Source organism: Triturus cristatus, chromosome 3_2 (assembly GCF_964204655.1).
Source record: "Triturus cristatus chromosome 3_2, aTriCri1.1, whole genome shotgun sequence".
NCBI classification, from domain to species: Eukaryota; Metazoa; Chordata; class Amphibia; order Caudata; family Salamandridae; genus Triturus; species Triturus cristatus.
The window spans coordinates 112,122,473-112,145,595 of NC_140584.1; the positions used below are offsets into that span (position 1 = coordinate 112,122,473).

The 23,123-nt window shown below is 47.2% G+C and overlaps 1 protein-coding gene across 1 annotated transcript in view; it reads left to right on the forward strand.

Moving 5' to 3' along the window:
• Positions 1-23,123, forward strand: part of ACTR3 (actin related protein 3) — a 294,857-nt gene that overhangs the window by 224,001 nt on the left and 47,733 nt on the right. The window contains exons 8-10 of the mRNA XM_085647336.1: positions 2,673-2,846; positions 3,149-3,241; positions 18,764-18,889. Of these exons, the coding sequence (XP_085503462.1) occupies positions 2,673-2,846; positions 3,149-3,241; positions 18,764-18,889 (393 nt within the window). The remainder of the gene's footprint in view (positions 1-2,672; positions 2,847-3,148; positions 3,242-18,763; positions 18,890-23,123) is intronic.

Below are 23,123 nucleotides of genomic sequence, written 5' to 3' on the forward strand. Positions count from 1 at the left end.
TAATAATGACATTAACCCGCTGGACGCATCCATCCACAACATCATATGTTACCTCTTACACCTATACCGATGCAATCTGGCGTACACCTCTATACGGGTCCATTTGACCGCAATATCAGCCTATCTGCAAACCAGGCAGCACCTCTCTCTCTTCAGAGTGCCTGCCATCAAAGCATTCTTGGAAGGACTCAAACGAGTCATTCCACCTAGTCACCCACCGGCTCCAATGTGGAACCTCAACTTGGTCCTCACACGCCTGATGGGTCCACCCTTTGAACCTCTACACTCATGCGAGATTCAATTCCTTACCTGGAAAGTAGCCTTCCTGGTAGCGATCACTTCCCTAAGAAGAGTTAGTGAACTCCAGGCACTAACCGTTCAAGAGCCATTTATTCAGGTTCACGCCAACAGGGTCGTACTACGTACCAACCCCAAATTCATGCCCAAGGTAATATCGCAGTTCCACATGAACCAGACTATTGAACTGCCCGTTTTCTTCCAAAACCCACAAACTGTTGCAGAGAGGGCATTACATACACTAGATGTACGGAGGGCCCTCATGTACTACATCGACAGGACTAAACCCTTCAGGAAGACAAAACAACTGTTCGTTGCCTTTGCCCCACACCACAAAGGTAACGCCATCTCCAAAGCAGGGATAGCCAGATGGATAGTTAAGTGTATTCAAATCTGTTATCAAAAGGCAAAACGCACATTAACTATTCCACCACGAGCCCACTCAACACGCAAGTTGGGGGCTTCCATGGCCTTCCTAGGAAACATTCCCCTGCATGATATATGCAGAGCAGCCACATGGTCCACTACACACACATTTACAAAACACTATTGCGTAGATGTGCAGTCAAAACAGCAGGCAGCTGTAGGACAGGCTGTTCTCAAAACACTTTTTCAGACCGCTGCAGCTGGCACGGGTAGCCGCCGCCAATAGAGGGCACTGCTATGTATTCTATGCACAGATATGAATTCAGCAGCCCACATGCCTCGAACTGAATATGCTACTTACCAGTATGCATCTGTTCTTGGCATGTAGGGCTGCTGACATTCATATCGCCCTCCCTCCTCCCCGGCGCCTGTCGCAGCTGCAGCTCTCAGAATTATTGCAAGCATGGTCATCACTTTCTGTATCTACTCCATCACTGCCACAATGGCGAAAAACAATCTGAGGATGGAGAGGATGCCCATGCGCACTGTAGTCCAGGGGAGGAGTCACCTATCCAAGGATACTTCGAAGACTCTTCCAGGACAACAACGTGCAAACATCCGGACCCAACACTAGGCGGCGATCTATGCACAGATATGAATGTCAGCAGCCCTACATGCCAAGAACAGATGCATACTGGTAAGTAGCATATTCATTACTTACCTTCGGTAACGCTTTTTCTGGTGGATACAGTATCTGCCTGTGGATTCCTCACTGGCCCACCCGCCTCCCCGTTGTCCACCTTTGTATACCATGAAATAGGTCTTGTTATGTTTTTTACACTTTCTTGTACATTTGTAGGAAATGCTAGTTTATTTAGCATTCCTTTTCTTTGTATGCTATGTATATGTGGATGTTTATGGTATACTGTGTATACTGTGTATACTTTGAGTCTGTCGTTGGTCCACCTGTTTGCCTCGGAGGCACGGAAAAAATGGGTGGAACTGACGTCATCACGCCGACGTGGGCCTCTTATGGCTCCGGTGACGTCATACGGAGTTGCGAGCGGAGCCGATGCATTATGACGCCGCCCACGTCGACGTGGAGTGCTGGGGAATAAAGTTCAGTGGAATGCTGGCGCAGGGGATATTCACAAGGTGAGGAATCCACAGGCAGATACTGTATCCACCAGAAAAAGCGTTACCGAAGGTAAGTAACTTGTTCTTTTGTATTGTAATACCACCTGCAAAACATGTTGAAACCTGTTCAGTCTAACCAAAGGTTAGTTATATGGATTTTTGTGGGCATGCCTCCTATTGGAGAAGGGTTCTCAAGCAGAGACATGGATAGAAGATAAAAATATCGAAGGATTTTTTTAAGATGAGTATTCTTTTAATGATGTGGGTTCTTTTTGGGGTGTAATTTTATTGGTTCTTTACTAGGCCTTGATTGAGATCTTAAGTAGTTATTAAAGAATTGCTTAGGTCCCCAGTGCATGGTCAATTAGATATGGGCAGTCAGGAGTATACTTAACAAGGCAGGCGAATATTGAAGTAAGCGGCCGGGTGTTTACAGAACTAGTTCCTGTTTCCCGTTATACAGTGTTTTGTATGTTTGTTGTTGTAGGAGATGATTGTAATTACCTAGAAGTAGGGAGATCGGCCACCCCTTACCCGCCCACTCACTCTTCCTCAATTCACCCACCCCTCCCCCATCTAGATGTGTTTTTTGAGTGGAATATGAACGTTCATGTTGTAAAGAACTTTATATATCTTGCAAGCTGCAGTAGTGTAATTAACTGGAGAAAAGGAAAGTAAATAAAATGGACCTTGATGTGCAAATAAATGACTGAATAAACGAATGCACAATATTCTTTAAAAGAGTTTTGCTGACAGACCTCATCAATCCTAAAGGTAAAGGACCGGTGAGGGATACTAGCATTTACCAGTATAATGGATTAAATGTTAAATCTTCCTTTATTGGTTTAACAAACATTTTCTTATTTTTTTAGGAACGTTTTAGTTATGTGTGCCCTGATTTAGTCAAAGAATTTAGCAAATATGATACTGATGGCACCAAGTGGATAAAGCAGTTTACTGGAGTAAATGCCATTTCGAAGAAAGAGTTCAGCATTGATGTTGGCTATGAACGATTCCTGGGCCCAGAGATTTTCTTTCATCCCGAGGTAAATGTACAGTAATTTGTAGTTTCTTTCTTTGTCTACAGTGGTACCCTAGGGATAAGGCAGACGCAGCAAACAAATAGGTAAGATTGAATCTGTTTTGGATCAAAATATAGAGCTTTAGTCACCCCTTGAGATTAATTCCTCAAAAGTATTTCCTTGTAAAGTTTTTATTTTTTACCATATTTGATTCTCCGATTTGAAATGGGATTAACAATAAACTCGTGTTTAAATCCATAATGAAACCATGTCATTGAATCGTCCTCCATAAGGGAGTTTCTCCATTGTCTTTTGTTTTTTTTTAGTTTGCCAATCCTGATTTTACACAACCTATCTCAGAAGTTGTGGATGAGGTTATCCAGAACTGTCCAATTGATGTACGGCGTCCTCTTTATAAGGTAACATATGTGAGCATATAACTTTTAATGACGTTTTAAAAACCCTTGATTGAAAGAAAGCTTTTAATCTATAATGAATTTTGCAACAAACAAAAAAATTTGACTATACTCCAAAAGAAAGGTAGAATAAGAATTTAATGAAATATGTAGTATTTACAGTCAGTTTTTCTTTAGTGTGCAAATACAAAGTTTGTGTCATGATCTTCATATGTTCTTCCTCATTGAATTTTTTGGGATTTTCGGAGTAGAAATAAAGGAAAGTGAAAATACAAAGAAAAAAGAACAGCATTGAAAGTTTTCTACTGTAAAATGTAGGAAAATTGGCTTTACACTTGGATGGGAAACTATGCTGAAAACAAGACTATTAATCAGTTTTAGGGGTTTTCCTCTGGCAGTAAAAGAACATGGTAGATTTTGACTAGGGCTGGCTTGGATCCATCTCTCATTTGCCCTATGATTCTTGGTCACGGGGTCAGCGATGACGAGGTGGATTTTAAGCCTGCTATGTTGACTTCTGTGCAGCATTTAATCTGGTAGCCAGGGTCATCCTCTAGCATAAGCTTTTACGTTGGGTGAACCGGCGAGGATATTTCTGCTTATTAAAGATGCTTCATCCAAACTTTGTGTGAGTACAATAAAAGACACTCTGTTCTTGCTTATAAATTGAAAACCGCTTTAAGCAGTGGTGCATACTGGCGCTGCTGTTCTAGCTATTTCTGTCAGATCTTTCACCAGCTTTAAACAAAAAACATGGTTTCCCCCTTAACCTTAACAGGCACACTTACATGACTTACGGTGCGCAAATGACAGTTTAGCACCAAAGGAAGAATTTGCTAGGTGGCTGAAATCCCTACCTTGATGAGACTGCACAGATATCTAGCATAGTCTTGACACTCAGAACACCTGATCCTGCTCAGAAAGAGGCTGTACAGTCACACAGCATGCAGCACACCATTTACATCAACCCCAACAGTGATCATATATATGTGCACCCCACGTCCTCATCTCACATTCCACAATAGACTACAAAACTCCCATTTAATGACCCCGTTTTTTTTTAGGAATTAATGGCTGACCCTGTTCTGCCTCCATCCCAAATAGTGGAGTAGTCAGATGACTCCCATTAATTCTGATCATTAACATTCTTCAGAGTCACTGCCATCTTATCTGTAGCCAGGGCCCATTTAAGATCTGGAAGACGTCTGGCACAACTGCAGGACTTATCCTTAGGATAGGATGACCCATTCTATGAACCTTATCCTGTTAAGACTTTGCCGCCAGATGATTCTATTGCATATTATTTTATCTGATCGAGACTTCAAGCCGCAGATTCCTTACTCTAGAATTATCCCCAGGCGTCGGACTGGATCCGGAAGGTTTTTGTGAGCAGTACCCATGTGTGTCGGTAGGTGGCGTCGATCGGCTACACGTGGCGTTGTCTGCGGCAATGCCAGAAGTGATGTGAATGTGCCTAAATAGGTGCCACATCAGCGCACGGACATCGGTTCTTTTCTTTCCACACCAGTCCGCACACAAACAGAGAGAGCACATTGACCTTAATCAATTTTTAACTAATTGCTTTCGACTTTTGTTGAGTCCTCTTCTGGTTTTTCCTCCTGGTGTAGCAGGGATGTCCTCCCAGAAGGCCACCTTCAAACCCTGCGGCGCCTGTCAGCACTTTGTCGGTGACGGACCCGCTTCTTGTATGCCTTGTATGCCTTGTATGCCTTGGGTGCCTTGAGTGCGACCATGATCCAAAGGCTTGCTCTGATTGCCACGCCATGAACCAGAAGGCCTTGAAACTGCGATCTTTCAAACTCCTGGCGGCTCGATGTGAGGCGTCGCGGCAATACCGGGCCAGAGGATTGCCCAGGTAGGGGGTCACAGTGTCTGAGATTTTCGCCACACTTAATGTTGTCTGTTCATTTGTGTAAGACCTCAAAAAGAAGTCAAATAGGTCTTCAACGACTTCTCGTCTGTCAGCCAAAGAGGGGGCTTTTACATGCGAGGCCTGGCACCCCACTTGAGCCAGTGCCTGGACCTTCTCCGCTCCTCCCTGACTAGACAAAACCAGCCCACTTTGCAGAGCAGTCTCGTCGACAGTGGCATTACGGCATAATGCCTGGTTGAGGTTGACTGGCTTTTCTGGGGATGTCCACGCGTCGCTTATGGACATGCAATTTGATGGTTCCCGTATCATCGGAGACTAGGATGATTCAGGTCTGGAGCGTTAGAAGGACAGCAGGGCTATAGTCTGGTCCTTCTGCTGTTCGATGGCTCCTCGTTACCCCCAATCTTTCTTTTGCTTCTCTCGTGGCTGTGAAAGGGGCGTCCAGCCACCCAGCCAATGCGGTGCGCAAGCTTCACAGCCTCTGCATGGCAGAATAGGCTGTACCTACAGACCTTGTGGGTCGGGCAGCCAGCGGTTGGTCCAGTACACTAACCGCCCCAGCCCCCCCCACCCCCAGCACTTGCGACCAGCTGATGGAGGACGATCTTTCAGCTCCACCAGGAAGTGAAGGCATCCTTGTCTAGGGTGCCATAGAGAGGGTGCTGATGCCAGAAGTAGGTCGTGGTTGCTAATCCTGCTACTTTCTGGTGTCCAAGAAGGGCAAAGGCCTTTGCCCTATCCTAGACCTGCACATAGCATTTTGAACTTCTTGAAGAAGAAATTGACAAACGCTTGCTCAAATCTGGTCTGCCCTGGACCCAGGAAACTTGATGGTAGTTATACTTGCAGGAAGCATATTTCTTTATTCCTGTTCTGTCTACCCACAGGCGTTACCTGTGGTTCACAGTGGGCCAGAAGTGCGTTTAGTTTGCTGTGCTCCTTTTTGGCCTCAACAGAGCCAATTTGGTGTTAACCAAGGTGATAGCAGTGGTTGCAGATCATCTGCTGAGATCAGGGATGCCAGACTTCCCCTATCTCAACGACTGGCTATTGAAGGTGGGCTTACCCAGTCTGTCATTTTTCACCTCCAGACTTTGGCAGACCTACTGCATTCTCTGGGGTTCACTATCCACATGCTGAAGTCACATTTGACTTCCTCTCAGACTTTTCCTTTCATAGGAGTTGTTCTGGACACTGCAGTTTTGTGCCTATCCTCCCGAACGACGAGTCCACGATATGTGGGCTATGGTACCGATGTTTCAGCTTCTATCCTGGATTTTGGTGAGACTGTTTGAGGCTACTGGGCCTCATGGACTCCTGCGTGTGACACATGCCCGCTGGCATATGCAGGCTCTGCAGTGGGACCTGAAGTTCCAGTGGACACAGCATCCGGGAAATCTCTGACATGGTCCAGATCTCAAAGGGAACTGCAGAAGATCTGCAGTGGTGGTTAACGAACCACGATTGGGTCAGCGGCAGACCCCTATTTCCCGAACCAGATCGGACATTACTGACCGATTCAGCACTCCTGGGATGGGGTGGCTGTCTGGGAGAGGTGGAGATCATTGGCCTCTGACGGAATTCAAACTCCACATCAACCTTCTGGTACACTGGGTGATTTGGTTGCCATTAAAAGCCTTTCCATCCTCCATCAAGGAAAGGCTAGTGCAGGTGTTCACAGACAACAAAACCGCCAAGTGGTACTGCAACAAACAGGGCAGGAGGGTTCATGGACTTTTTTTCAAGAGGCCTTGTGTCTCTGGACACTGCTGGAACATCAGGACATTTCTCTGGTGGTTCAGTACCTGATGGGGTCTCTGAACGCCAGGGCGGACAAACTCTGACAAAGATGCCTTGCAGATCACAAATGGCGTCTCCATCCAGAGGTGGTGCAAGGTCTCTTTCAGCAGTAGGGAGAGCTTTGGTTAGATCTGTTCGCCACCGCCGAGAGGACGTATTGTCAGCAGTTCTGCACGCTGGAGTTTCTAAGGCAGCTCTCACCCTGAGATGCTTTTTGTCTTGAGTGGAGCTTAGGCCTCCTGTACACTTTTCTGCCCACACCACTCCTGCCAAAGTTCTCAAGAAGATCAAGACAGACCAGGCCCAAGTCATCCTTGTGGCTCAGGCTGGGCTTGGAGAGTTTGGTATCCCGAATGCCTGATGATGAGCATCTGTCCTCCAGTCAAGCTGCCCCTTTGGGAGGATCTTCTGTCACAGCAACAGAGGAGGGTTCTCCACTCGAACCTGTCAACACTCTGCCTTCTTGTGTGGAGATTGAGTTACGACGGTTGACGGCCTTAGACTTTCCACCCGAAGTCTGCAATGTTATTCTGGCAGCAAGCATCTCTCCACCAAAACGTTAAACGCCTGCCCGTTTGGGTAATATGTGGCAAGGTGTTCAGAAAAGCAGGTTGACAACCCTTTCTGCTCTTTTTTTTTTTTTTTTTTTTGCAGGTTCTTCCTTTTATTCTTTACCTTTGCCCCGCAGGCCTGTGCCTTGGGCACCTTAAAGGGTTATCTTTCTGCTATTTCAGCCTTTCTGCGGTTGCCTGACCAGCCATAACTCTTCAAATCACGTATTATGCATTGGTTTTTGAAAGGGTTACAACATATGTTTCCACTTACTCCCTTTATCATGCCTCAGTGGGACCTTAATCTCGTTCTGACATTGCTAATGTCCACTCCCTGTCTTCTCAGGCTCCTTGCCATCGAGGAGGCCTTCCTGATGGCAATAACATCTGCCCAGAGGGTCAGTGAGATTCAGGCTTTGCCGTCCAATCCTCCATACCAGAACATCTACCCAAGCAAGCTAGTTCTATGAACCAGAGCTTTTTCTCTGCTGAAATTCATCACTCCCTTTCATGTAGGCCAGTCCATCGCTTGGCTTACTTTATACGCTCCACCACTTCCCTCTAAGGAAGAGGAGCGACTTTACAGTCTGGTCCCAAAAGGAGCACTGTTATTCTACCTTGACCGCACAAGAGAGTTCCGGGTGGCCAACCAACTCTTCATGGGGGTATGTCGGAGTGAAGAAGGGAAAGGCTGTGCACAAGCGGGCCATTTCCTGTTGGACTGTGCTCTGCATTAAAATCTGCTACACATTGGAGAAGAAGCAACCCTCTGTTTGCTTTCCCATTCTACCAGAGCCAAGGCTGCTACCGCTGTTAGCATGCGGAGTCCGGTCCTGGATATCTACTAGTTTGCAACATGGGCTGCCTTTCACACGCTCATATAATACTATTGCCTTGACAGTCTGTTCCGTCTAGATGGGTACTTTGCCAGTTCGGTCCTTCAGATCTTTTTGATATGAAACTGTTTTGCAGACCCACTTCTGGAGAGGTATTGCTTGGGTATCGATTCTGAGGTAAGGCATCTATCAGAGGCACAATTTGCTTACCTGCATTAATGTCTTATCTGACAGACACAATTTAGCCACATATTCTTTACCGACCCACTCGCTCTTCCTGCTCTGCAAACAGATTTCTAGGGACAGGGCTTTCCCCTTTCAGAGCCCTAGTTTTCTTCACCAGTGGTCAGTGTTCATCGTTGCTCGGCGCTTCTGATGGATACATCTGCCAGTGGATTCCTCACCTTGTGAATATCCCTGCGCCAGCAACATACGGAAACTTTTGTAGCAGTCCACGCCGATGAGGTCGAAGACGACGTCACAGAGGAACGGCACCGCTCGCGACTCCGCTGACGTTACCGGCTCCATAAGAAGACCTCGTCGGCGTGATTATGTCGGTTCCCTTTTTTTCTGCGCCGTCGAAGCCAACGGATTTCGGGAATCGCTGTTGGCGTCGTTGATACTTTGTGTATTCTCGTTATTTTTCCTGTTCTCTTTCGAGGATGTCGACAAAAAAGTCTGGATTTAAGCCTTGCCGGGAATGTGGCAAGCACATGTCCTATCACAGATCCTCATGAGGACTGTGTGTGGTGTTTATCGTCGGACCACGACGTGGATGGCTGTACCAGCTGCCGCAAGATGAGCACGAAGGCTCTTAAAGAACGGGAGGCAAAACTCTTCATTGCAAAAATGAAGAAGGAGAAGAGAGGGAGAAGATCGAGAACGAGGTCGAGGTCTAGAGCGAAGTCGAGATCGGCGTCTAAGTCGACTTCGGGACATACTTCTCGAGCCAAGAAACATAAGAAAAAGAGAAGGCACTCGTCTCGACACCATTCTGATAAGAGCTCGAAGCCGAAGTCACCTACTCTGCGTCGGAAGGACTCTGTTTCTCCTTCTCCTGTGCCGGATTAGCCTGCTGGTCCTTCATCTCCAGTGGTCTCCTTGTCTCCAGCTTCACCGGTTCCAGCTCGGACTCCGACGCCGGTTCCGTCTCCGGCGCCGGTTCCGTCTCCGGCGCCGGTTCCATCTCCGGCGCCGGTTCCGTCTCCGGCAGATCTTCAAGCCCCGGGTGAGCCTGCGACGCCGCTGATTCCACCGTCTGCGCCGGTTGGCCCGAGTCCGGTGAGGCCTGACCAGTACCCTGCCTTCCCTAGACCAGGTCAGGACCCCTCGCATTACTTAAATGCGATGTATGGGGTGTTTGCTCGAGCCATGTACACCTCTGGTGCACCTGCGGGTCCGATGGGTCCAATGGCATTTAACTTGGGGGTGCCGCAAGTATATCCACAGGCCCCTTTCATACCATTCTTTCCAACGACGCCGTCTTGGAATCCTCCGGCTCCGAGGACGTCGACGCCGCTTTCATCCTCGCCGGCTCCGGCTCGACCTCGTTCGACGCCGATGGCTCCGGCAGATCCACGTTCGACGCCGGCACAGGCGCCGGCGCCGTCGGATTCGAATACGGCGCCGCCGATGATTCGGATTCGTTCCAGAAGGGAGTCTCAGAGGATTATTGAAGAGCAGAGGTACCTTCAGGAGGAAGCGGAAGAGGGGGAATTGGTGGAGTCGGATGAAGTATTTAAAGAGCTTAAAGAAGCTAGTGGGTTGGATCTGTCTCCTGAGTGTGAGATTACTCCACCGTCAGATGAACCCTCTAAGGACGTTGCTCCCTACCATTTGGTTATCAGGAAGGCTGCGGAGCTGCTTGATCTCCAGTTACCAACTACGGAGTTTAAGTCGAACATTTTAACGGAGGTACTGCATTCTCCCACGGCGGTATCCGAGCCTTTGCTTCCCTTTAATGAGGCCATTGTGGAACCTGTTAGAGGTGTGGCGCAAGCCCTTTTCTGCTCCTGCGGTATCTAAGACGATTGCTAGGAGATATAGAGCAGCCCCAGGAGACCCTAAATTTTTGACGTCACATCCTTCACCTGAGAGCCTGGTAATTCAGGCAGCTTGTTCGGGAAAGTCTAAGGGGGCTTTTCCTCAGGTTCCTGGGGACAGAGAGGCTAAAAGGCTAGACCAGTCGGCAAAGAAAGTATTTTTATCGGCCAACATGGCCTTGAAATCAACAAACGCCACTTGTCTTTTGGGACGCTATGTGCACGCACTTATGGATTCGGCTAAGAAACTGCTGCCAAAACTGCCTGAGGAGGATAGGACTGGGTTCAATGACATCTTGGCTGATGCTCAGGCGGCAGCACGTCAGGTGATCCAAAGTGGGCTGGACACTGCAGATTCTGTTGCAAGGATCATGGGGTCTTCTGTCGCAACCAGAAGGAGTGCTTGGTTAAGATCTTCAGAGTTCTCACAGGATGTGCAATTGACTATTGGACCTGCCATTTGATGGATCTGGCCTGTTTGGCAAGAAGGCAGATGCTGCTCTGGAGCGGTTCAAAGACAGTAAGGCGACCGCTAAATCTCTGGGCCTGCAGTCTCAGTCGAGGGGGTCTTTTAAAAGATATAGAGGGTTCGGAAGGACATCTTTTCAAACCTATAGGCAGACCCAGCAGCAGCAGAAGCAAGGTTCCTCGTCTAGAGGTTTCAGAGGTAGAATCAGGGGTTGCTCACGTGGCCGTCAGCTCTCCTCTTCCTCCTCCTCCGCCCCTCCCACCACCGCAAAGCAGCCCTAGATCCGCCATTCCGGATCATGCTGATCCTGTGGGGGGCCGGCTTACCCATTTTCTGCAAGACTGGGAGTCTGTAACTACAGATCTCTGGGTTCTGGATCTTGTAGAAAATGGGTACGCCCTTCCCTTTCGGGAGTTCCCTCCGAATTAACCTCCTTGTCAAGGTGCTTGCTCGGAGGACCACCGTCTTCTCCTACAGGAGGAAGTCCTGAAGCTGTTTCAAAAAGGTGCGATAGAGGTGGTTCCAGAGCAGGAGAGGGGTCGGGGATGCTACTCCCGGTATTTCCTGATTCCCAAAAAGGACGGCAAATTGCGTCCGATACTGGACCTCAGAATCTTGATATTTTACCTGAAACAGGAGAAGTTCAAGATGCTCACCCTTGCGCAGGTTCTTCAAGCGCTGAATCAGGAGGACTGGATGGTGTCGCTCGACTAGCAGGATGCGTATTTTCACATCCCCATCTTGAAGTCGCACAGGAAGTATCTCCGGTTTACGGTAGGGTCGCAACATTATCAGTTTGCGGTCCTTCCGTTTGGTCTTACTTCGGCACCTCGAGTCTTCACGAAGGTGATGGCAGTGGTGGCAGCCCATCTCAGAAGGTCGGGGGTCTCGGTTTTCCCTTATTTGGACGACTGGCTGATAAAGGCGGAGTCGCCGGAGAAGGTGCTGCGTCATCTGCAGGATACAACTCAGCTGTTGTACAAATTGGGTTTTTCGATAAACGTGCCCAAGTCTCACCTGGTGCCCTCTCAGCACAACCTGTTCATAGGTGCGGTACTGGACACTACTGTGTGTCGAGCATTCCCTCCACCTCAAAGGATTCTCGACATACAGGAAATGATTCCTTTATTTTACAACGGAGCCGTCGTTCCAGTTCTGAAGGTCCTTCGCCTGCTCGGTCTGTTCGCCTCCTGCATCCTGTTGGTCAACCATGCACGCTGGCACATGAGGGCGCTCCAGTGGTGCCTCCGCAAGCAGTGGTATCAGCACAAAGGAGATCTCAGGGAGTCTGTGAGGATCTCCAGAGGAGCTACAGCGGATCTATCTTGGTGGAGCGTGGAGGGTAATCTGTCCCAAGGAAAGTCCTTCCATCTACCTCCATCGGTGGCCACGGTGAGAACGGATGCATCCAGTTTAGGGTGGGGTGCTCATCTGGGGGATCTGGAGATCAAGGGTCTTTGGTCTCCAGAGGAAAGGTTGCTTCACATCAACCTTCTGGAGTTACGGGCGATACGTTTGTCGCTCAAGGCCTTCCTCCCTTCCCTTCGCGGTCAGTCTGTTCAAGTCCTGACGGACAACACTACAGCGATGTGGTATGTCAACTAGCAGGGAGGAGTGGGGTCTCTTTGTCTATGCAGAGAGGCCCTGCGTCTATGGTCCTGGGCTCAGGACCATCAGATTTGTCTGATGGCAAATCATCTGGCCGGTGTGTTGAACGTACGTGCGGACAGTCTCAGTCGGCAGTTCTCCGCCGATCACGAGTGGAGGCTCCATCCGGAGGTGGTTCGTCACGTCTTTCGGATGTGGGGGACACCTCGGGTGGACCTGTTTGCCACTTTCGAGAACGCTCACTGCCCGTCATTCTGCAGTCTCCAGTATCCGATGCAGGGAGCGTTGGGGGACGCGTTTCAGTTGAGTTTGGGCTCACCATTCCTTTACGCGTTTCCTCCCATACCCTTGATTCCTCGGGTTCTGAGGAAGATTCGCCAAGACCGGGCCCAAGTCATATTGATCGCCCCGGATTGGCCAAGAAGGGTGTGGTACACAGATCTTCTCCACCTCTCCTCGTGCCCTCCGCTCCGTCTCCCTCTGAGGGCAGACCTCCTCTCGCAGTCGGAGGGGCAGGTTCTACACCCCCACCTCCAGAGCTTACACCTTCATGCCTGGAGATTGAACGGGGCAACCTGAGTTCTTTCTCTCCCACCTGATGTGGTGGATGTTATTTTATCGGCCAGGCGACACTCCACCAAGTCCATTTACTCCTACAGGTGGCCAAGTTTGTAAAATGGTGTGAGGAGAGATCCATTGACCCTTTAAAAGCCCATCTTTCTAATGTGCTCCAGTTTGCTCTTTCCTTGACTCAGCAGGGCTGTGCTGTGGCCACGGTCAAGGGCTATCTTTCGGCCTTATCAGCTTTTCTATGCCTTCCAGATCAACCGTCACTATTTAAATCTCCGGTTGTTTTGAGGTTTATCAAGGGCCTTACAAACATGTTTCCTCCCACTCCATTTGTAATGCCACAGTGGGACCTTAATCTTGTTTTAACTTTTCTGATGGGGTCTCCGTTTGAGCCTCTTCATAGTTGTCCTTTGAGGCTGTTGTCCTTTAAGACGGTCTTTCTTGTAGCCATAACCTCGGCAAGGAGGATGAGTGAGCTTCAAGCTCTAAGTTCCAAACCTCCTTTTCTTACATTACATGCTGAAAGGATGGTTCTCAGGACCAGGGCTGCTTTCCTGCCAAAAGTTGTTACTCCGTTTCATTTGGGGCAGTCTATTACTCTCCCTGTTTTTTTATCCACCTCCTCATCCCTCCAAAGAGGAGGAAAGACTCCATCGCCTGGATCCAAAGAGGGCTGCGAGTTTTTATCTGGACAGGACTAAGGACTTTCGTCTAGATGATAAACTCTTCATTGGCTATGTTGGTCATTCGAAGGGAAGAGCGGTGCACAAGCGCACTTTATCGAGATGGATTATCCTTGCCATCAAGATCTGCTACGCCCTGGCTGGTAAGACTCCTCCTGAGGGTATTAGAGCTCATTCAACTAGAGCAAAATCATCTACATCTGCTTTGGCCAGGGGGGTTCCTGTGGCAGATATTTGTAAAGCCGCGACTTGGGCCCCCCTCCATACTTTCGCGAAGCATTATTGCTTGGACTCCGAGATGAGGCGGGAGGGCCACTTCGCGCGCTCTGTGTTGCAAGACTTTCTGGTATAGGAAGGTGGACACCCTCCTCCGGGAGTGGGGACTGCTGTTGGAATCTATTCACAAGGTGAGGAATCCACTGGCAGATGTATCCATCAGAAGAACTTGTTACTTACCTTCAGTAACGCTTTTTCTGGTGTATACAGTATCTGCCTGTGGATTCCTCACTGGCCCACCCGCCTCCCCGTTGTCCTCCTTTGTAACCCATGAAAGAGGTCTTGTTGAAATGTTTTTTTACTTTCTTTTACATTTGTAGGAAATGCTTGTTTATTTAGCATTCCTTTTCTTTGTATACTATGTATATGTGGTTGTTTATGGTATACTGTGTATACTTTGAGTCTGTCGTTGGTCCACCTGTTCGCCTCGGAGGCATGGAAAAAATGGGTGGAACTGACGTCATCACGCCAACGTGGGCCTCTTATGGCTCCGGTGACGTCATACGGAGTCGCGAGCGGAGCCGATGCATTATGACGTCGCCCACGTCGACGTGGAGTGCTGGGGAATAAAGTTCCGTGGAATGCTGGCGCAGGGGATATTCACAAGGTGAGGAATCCACAGGCAGATACTGTATCCACCAGAAAAAGCGTTACCGAAGGTAAGTAACTTGTTCTTCTGGCCTGGAAAGTTACGAAAAGTATTAATTCTAATGTAGGGAGTCGGCAGCTAGATACCCTACCAGATAAGGCCCTACTGAAGGTCAGTAACTTGTCCTTTTTTGCCTGATTGGTGATGCATCCTTAAGTTCCTGCGCCGTATGAGACCATTTTAACCTCGACCGAGTCCAAAAGTGAGCAATCTACTCCGTTCGTTTCCATGCTAAAAGCTGTTCAGAAAGGTTCTGGCAAAATAATTAAGGACCATGTCAAATCTAGGTTGGTTACTTCTCTGGTGTGCAAAAAAATTAACCTACACCACAAGACAGTGTTTAAACTCAGATCTGCCCCGTGGGACTTCCTGGTAGTTCACACAACACTCGAGTTCTCATGCAGGGCACAGGATATTCCCTCCTCTAGACTCAGAGTAATAAGATTGATGCAGCAGGGAGGTTAGCCTTGGGATTTGCTGCAGCATGGCATATGTCAAGATCCATAGTATTACTGTTCTGAGATGTCTCGATCAATTGGATGAACTAGTCTCTACAATATCTGGTTGTTGTTTCCCACTGCTTATACACAGCAGTGGTGCAACACCAACAGGCTAAAATTCGGTGTTGTATGCAACGAACAAGGGTATTCTTGAAAGTGTCTTGCTTGCTTCTGCTGGAAGAGACAGAGGGGTGTACTAGCTCTACATTCCCATTCCAAAGAAAGACCAGACTCTGTTCCATTCTCAGTCTAGGAGCACAGAATCACAATGCCAAATCCAATCAATTAAGATGACCACTTTTCAGGATGTCATCCCTATTCTTCAACTAGGGAACTACATGGCGGCCCTCAATCTCTAGGATGCCTATTTACACATCCCCGTCCATCTGACTCCCTGCCAGTACATAAGGTTTGTGGTAAGTGGAGTTCATTGCAGAGTCTGCATATCACCCTTTGGAGTTATGACCACACCAAGGGTATTTACCAAATGTCTTGTCGTATGGTTGTGGCAGTATATCTGCTGCGCAGTCACATGTATGTCTTGCCATACTTTGTCGACAGGCTGATAATGAGAAGCAGCCAAGCATAATGTTTATCCATCATTTAGGATTCACAACGAATCAGAAAGAAAAATCTTTTTCTCCTCAGACACTATTGTTTCTCCACCATTTAGGATTCACAATGAATCGGAAAGATACCTTTTTTTCTCCAGTAAAGTCGAGCATTCCTGGGAGCCATACTCAACACAGTGATGGGCTAAGCTTATCCAAGTCCAGAGAGTGATGGCTTTCATAAACTGCTTCACTATTACCTGACATGTTATCTTCTGACAGTGAACAAGATCGTGACTTTGCAAGGAATGATGTTCTTTTGGACTGTCTTAGTACGCAGTTCAAGAATACACATGTACCGATTCAGAATTGTCGGCTAAAACAGTGGTCATAAGTGACTGGACTGGGAAAATCTAGTTTTTGTGGAGCCTTGTGTTTGAAACAAACTGCAAAAGGTGGAATACAAAGAGCCTATTACTTTGCATGTCATATCTCGATCCACAGCTGCACGTGCGTATTAACACAAGTTCTTCCCCGATGATTTGAGGTGCTAACATGCTAAACCTCACCATTCTGGGTCAGTGGGCTCTGTAGGAATGTCTCCTATTAAACACATTTTGAACTCAAGGTCATTCAGCTAGCCTGTCAATTTTTCATGCCTCACTTTTGCCAGAAAGTCATTCTTATTCCAAAAGGCTGGACAGTAATGTATTCCGTACAGAAACAGTGAGGCACACACTCACTGCTATTGCCATGCATTGCACAAAAAATAGAAATTAGACTATATGCTATCCTAAACATTTGCTGGCAGAATGTCTCAGAGGAGTGGAGAGCAACTTTGGAGATCTCATGTCTCATCAGCAAACACGAGTGGGAGATCAATCCAAAGGTGCCAAATAACTACTTATAACAGTGGGGCACACAAACAGTTAAAAATGCTAAATGACAAAACTTCACTTCCAGGTATCCATACCCACTGTCTGTGGACAGTGCCCTGTGGATCATCTGGTTAGGGATATTTGCCTGCATGTTTCCTCTGCTACTGCTGATCCCTTAGAAATAAGGAAAATGCATATGGCTCTCAATGAACCAGCTTGTGAGAGACATGCATGTTTTTTTGGGGCTTTTTATATGTACATTCACCACCTTAAACTGTGCCCCGTCCAGAACTACTCCTGCAATACAAGGGGCATTTACTACATTCAAATTCCAAGTGGCTGAATCTTGTGAATTGGCACCACAGATGTTTGAAGTTGGATAGTTGCGACCCCCAGATGAATGCATACAAATTTTGAAGGAAGCTTGGAAGCCCTCAACACAATCATATTACACTATTAAATGGACGAAATGAATTCATTGTAATAGTTTGAATGTACATCCACTGCACAACATTATTTTTTACACCCACAAAGTGGCAATTGTACCACATTTATAAAACAAGCATTGCCAATACTATTTTCAGCATACCAGTTATGACACTAGAAGTGTGAAGAAAGGTCATTCCTCCTACCTGGACACCTGTGCTTTCATGAAACCTTAACATTTTGATACCTTGGCTTTTGAGCCCCTCCATTTGTGCCCAGTACAGTATTTGTCTTGGAATGTGGCTGTCCTTGTTGCCATCACTTCCTAGTGCAGTCAGTGATTTGCAGTCATTTTGAAACCCAGCCTGTTCTGGGATAGCCAGGTGGGATTGTAAAATGCATTCAAACCTGCTGTGCTTAGACTGGCTATACCCAGGATTCATTCCACATGTAAAATGGGAGCCACCTTGTCTGTCCTAGGAAACATTTTATTTTCAGACATTGTCAAAGCTACAACTTGGTCGGTCAACTATACACAATGCTCACTAAACATTGCCATATGAACATTCAAGCATGAAAAGACCACACATGGTTCTTAAAACATTGTTTGTCTCCCACTTCTGTTCTCAAGCCACCACTTCAGGGAATGGGTACTGCGGTTACATCTGTGCATTGAATTTGATTTACAGCTGCACGTACTGTAAACGGATAAAGGTACCTCTAAATATCTGCTTGCAGTACTCTAGATTAGGGTTTCCCAAACTGTGGGTCGTGCCTGACTTTTGGTGGGGTCACAAAAGTACAACCAATAATTAAAGATGCCTTTACATTCCTTATCTTGTCACATTTGGTGCATTTTAGAAACGGAGGTCAAATGTCAGGCTATATCTTTTGACAAAGTGCTGCTTATGTTTTTTAACATGAAGATTGGTGTTTACAAACTCCTCTCACTTTGCAGCTAGAAAAACAAGTTTCATTCTAAAAATTGGGCCGTTCTAAAAGGTTTGGAAGCCTGACATTTGACCTTCGTTGTAGGGAGGGCAGCCTCCCTACAACTGAATACAAGTTTGTGTAACACGCGTGACATTCTACGTTTTTAAATATTTGAACATTACACACAGGCTCTGTACTGCTTTACACCTTCCATCTTACTCTTACCTGTGGGGAGGAATATACAATCTAAGATGGAACCTGTGTCCCTATGCTTTTGGGTTCAGGGAAGGTATTGAGTCCCCTGCAAACAAAAATAATTTCTTCAAAGAAAAGCAAGTTCTAAAATGTTGAGCCCAGTACTAGATGGCAGGAGTGTTCAAAGCATGTAAATCTTTAGCAGTACAAACTGCAAAGTGATTGTTATAGGCAAGTAACTTACTTACTCCAGAATATTTCTGATTTATTAAGATTTAGTCCTGCTCTAAATCTTCACTTGGATTTGCACTAAAGCGCAGCCGACCTCATGGAAGCACTGCATTGTCTTCCTATGATTACTGCTATTTAAACTTGACTTATAGCACTGCCCATTTTAATTGACTCTCTCTTTGTATGGGGGAGGGGGAGATTTACTTGGGTTTGGGAACGTTTTTACAGGCTGCTCTAAAGTGTTCTTTTCAAATAATTCTTGAATTATTTTGTTGTACGTTTATTTTTATGCATGGTAGTGTGTATTTTATGTAATTCTCTATGAATCTTTTATTATTTACATAAAACAATGGTCTAACTACTTCACTTGTATATTATGCAGATGCAAGTACTTTAAAATTGAGTAAATACAGTGTTTTTATTTGCTGTACAGAATATTGTTCTTTCTGGAGGTTCAACCATGTTCAGGGACTTTGGTCGCCGTTTGCAGCGAGATTTGAAGAGGACAGTAGATGCCAGATTGAAACTGAGTGAGGAGCTCAGTGGAGGCAAACTTAAGGTTGGTTTTTTTTTTTTTTAAATCTTCGTAAACCCTGTTTATATTAAAACCCTAACCAAGTAAAATAGCATCTTGGCCATCTGTTGATTTGCATTTCTCTTTTAGTTGGTGTAGCTATCTTTCAACTAGCACCTTGTGAATTTGCAATTTAAATAATTGGCAATTGAAGACTATCTGAAAATGCAGTACACATTAAATATGAATGTATACTGCTGTATATTAACATAGGATCTAATCATTTTTATTTCATCATATTAGGTGGTTGAAAATGTACATTATCCGCAGGAAACTAAAATTGTGTTAACAAATAGACATAAGTGAATGAAAATGTATTGAACCATGATGTAATTTATTACCATACTGTTTGTTTCTGGTGTTAATTGAAATCTGTGCCATTGACCTAGTTGGTGTATTTAGAATGTGATAGACCATTTCAGATTAATTTTCAGCATATCTACTTGGTATTGAAGTGACAAAAACGTATATCTAAAATAATTACATATTTAAATTTTTCAACGCACAGACTATCTCTAGCTACCGTGTGTGCAATATTGTGTGTATTCCCTCAGTGTAGTTTACTTCCACTGCACCCCTAAAGTGTGGTAGCGTTGTAGTCTTGGTTACATCTCCAGTTAGTGCCTAAATTATGATTTTTATTGTAGATGATTTTTCACTTTTAGCTGTAATTGCAGCGTGTTCTTTCACGTCTTTGCTTTGATAAGGAAATTGTGACTTGGGAGATAGAAGTCATTACTGTGATCTGGTACCACTTTTAAAGTGAAGCCATTTATGACCACAACCATCCCAGGCTCTGTAGCTTGAGTCTTCGTTTCCCTTCTAGCTTGACAGCAAGAAAAAAAATGTCTGCGCATGCACTAGGTCGAGAACCTCTGGCTTAGCAGGCCTTCTCTAAATTGCCATTGGAGTGTCGGTATTTTTACTCCATTTATAGTCACGGTTACCAATTTGGGTTCTCTGGCTAGCAGGTTTGTACCCTGTCCAAGTAGGGACCCTTCCATTTAGTCAGTATATGGGGGTTACACTTCTAAAATAACACCTGCTAACCCTCTTGGTAGCATGGCACGAGCTGTCAGGCTTATCTCATGTGTAAAGTGTTTGCACATAACGTTCAGTAATACAGTGAAAACACTACAAAAGGGCACCACACCAGTTTTAGAAAAATAGCCAATATTTATCTTTGTAAAACGAGACCAAAACGTTAGAAATCCAACATACGGTAATAAAGATATGTTGCAAAAATAGACAAAAGATAGGTCTTTAAATTTGATAGCTCAGTCTGGGTTTATCATGCGATCATTGACAAATCCATCAGTTCAGGCCGGCCACGAGGTGGTTGGCCAGCTACAGTTTCTGGAAGACCCACAAATAGTACCTTGGAAATGCAGTTCGTTGTGGACCTTGCGATGAGCTCCATAGAGGGGTTGTCATTAGGCATCTGTTCTGGAGATCGGTGCAGGTGTCGTCGGGCCCTTGAAGTAACACATGTTGCAGATCGATCTCCGTGAGGTTGAAGTCAGAAGCGCTGGCATCAGTGGTATCCGGGCTGCGATGTGGGACAATGCAACATGCAATGCCCACATGACATGCCGCAGTACAGGCAGCGGCGTTGGTTGAGGATGCTGTAATTAATGGCACCAATGTCGGTGGACCAGGACTGCGGTGTGTGACAGGGCGATGTGTACCTCACGAGCGGTGTCCACAGGCCACAGTGCAGGCAGCGGCGTCTGTCAGCGTGGAGCGTCGTCATCGATGAGACCAGGGCAGCGGTGTGAAGCGCTGCGAGGTGCAGTGCCCACAGGTCACGGTGCAAGCAGCGGCTTGATGACCACATCAGTGAGGCCAGGGTTGCATTATGAAGTGGGCTGATGCCATGGGCGGTGCCTTCAAGTTCACGGAACCGGCAGCGGCGACGTTGATGGCATTGTAGTTTTTCTTCTGTTAATGCACAAAACACACAGGTTCGAGGCATGTGGGCTGCTGAATTCATATCTGTGCATAGATCGCCGCCTAGTGTTGGGTCCGGATGTTTGCACGTTGTTGTCCTGGAAGAGTCTTCGAAGTATCCTGGGATAGGTGACTCCTCCCCTGGACTACAGTGCGCATGGGCATCCTCTCCATCCTTAGATTGTTTTTTTCAGCCATTGGGTTCGGATGTGCTTATCTTGACTCAAGTTAGGAAAAACTCTTTACAGGCCAAAAGGCCTTTAGTTCGCGTTGGTACTGTTCCCGATCGGTATCGATAGTTATTTGTTAGTTGACTAACTTCCAGACCAACTTTTTCGCATCATACCCGACCATCGACCCGACATCGACGATGGACTCGAGGACGCCATTCAAGCGGTGCCCTGTCTGCAATGCGAAATATCCCCATGTCGACGTCCACCCGGTGTGCAACAAATGTCTTTCACCGGATCACGACGAGTCCGCATGTATGGCCTGTGCCCGCTTCCGATCCAAGAAGACTCTTCGGAATCGTCGAGCAGCGAGGCTCGAAGCGCAGCAAGCGGCACCGGCCCCGACCGACATCTTCGACGCCGAGGACGAAGATGTGGAAGACGTGGAGAACCTACCCTCCAGTCCCGCTTCCGAACACGACTCCGGATCGGAAGACGTCGAAGAACAACTGTTTCGCAGAGACTAAGCCGACACTGAGGTAGGAGACTACAATGAGGCCTTAGGGGCCGAAGAGAGTAGCTCCGGTGACGAGCAAGGCCTACCCGTACAGACTGTGGATATCCCAGTGCGTCAGTCTATGGCTCCGGTCGAGGGATCGCCTTCGGGCCTTACCCAAGACCTATCCCGCATCCATTCGGCCCCGCCCTCTGGCCCGGCCTCGGACATTCAGCGGCAGCCATTACTACCCAAAACGGCTGGTTTCCCTTCATCGAAACCGAAAGCCGTATCGGTTCAGCAGAAACCGAAACTGAAAGTCACACTGGTCGGATCGAAGCCCACCACACCTTCGACGCCAGCCAAAACCGTCGGCACCGACCGCAACAAACGGGACTTCGGTGCCGAGTTTGCAGCAGCCGACGTCGGCGCCGACACACGGAAAAAGACCATCGGTACCGCCAAACCGCCTCGGCTCCTGGCACCGAAACAATCTGCTCCGACCACAAAGGTCAAAATAGCTGCTGGATCTCACACCACTTCGAAAGCAGCGCCAAAGGCACAATCATCGACGCCGTCGACGGCTACTGCCTCTCCTCGACTCGATGACCCCGTGACACCGAAGAAGTCCACGTCTGCCTCAACGGAACCGGTCGGCGCCAAAGAACCGTCGGCGTTCCAGGTGCGGCAAGTTTCAGCATCCTTGCAACGCATCAGAGATAAGGCAGCCCTCCAGGACACGTCAGGCTCCGAGCCGAAAAAGGCTCAAAAAGCTTCTCCGGCACCGGCCAACATCACTTTTGGCCTGCCACCACCCACGGCGCCAAAACTGTTCGAAATCAGAACACGTGTCACCCACACCAGGATCACACCTGTAGAACACTCCAACGGAGACATCGCCATCACACATCATCGATGCCGCAACAGGCAGAATGATGCTTCACAAGAGGAAGATAACCTCAGAGCCAGCTTTGGACTCCTACCGGATCCCACTAAAGAAAAAGCTGCCAGTGGATTCGGAACCAATTCTTTACGAGCCTCTCCATACCTCTCACCAAGATCCACAGTCCTTCTCTCCGACACACTCAGAAACCGACGTTTTGGAGGACTACATGGGTGACCACGTCCCCTACCCCGGAGAAATGGACCCTGAAGGCCAACAGGACCCTGACCAAGCTTGGGATGAGCCTGTAGACTCAAACGCACCTATGGATACGCAGGACACGCAGCTATATGGTGCAAAAATGTCTCCCACAGAGGACACTGCCGCATTCAACGCCCTCATTGAACGTGCTGCGGCCAATCATGGTGTTCAACTCCACTCTGACACCATCGAGGACGATTTTCTCATGGATACTTTCGCATCCTCAGAAAGACATATTAAAACTCTACCCATGTTGAAAGGTGTCCTCAAACCAGCAAAGGACATTTTCAAAGAACCCACTAGGGCAAGAGTAATAAACCCCAGAATCGACAAAAAATATAGGTCAGCGCCTGGGGATCCTACCTATATTAAAGGACAGTTGCCTCTAGATTCCATAGTAGTCGCGAATGCTCGTAAACGGGCGCACTCGCAGACGACTGGGGATGCTCCTCCCCCGGA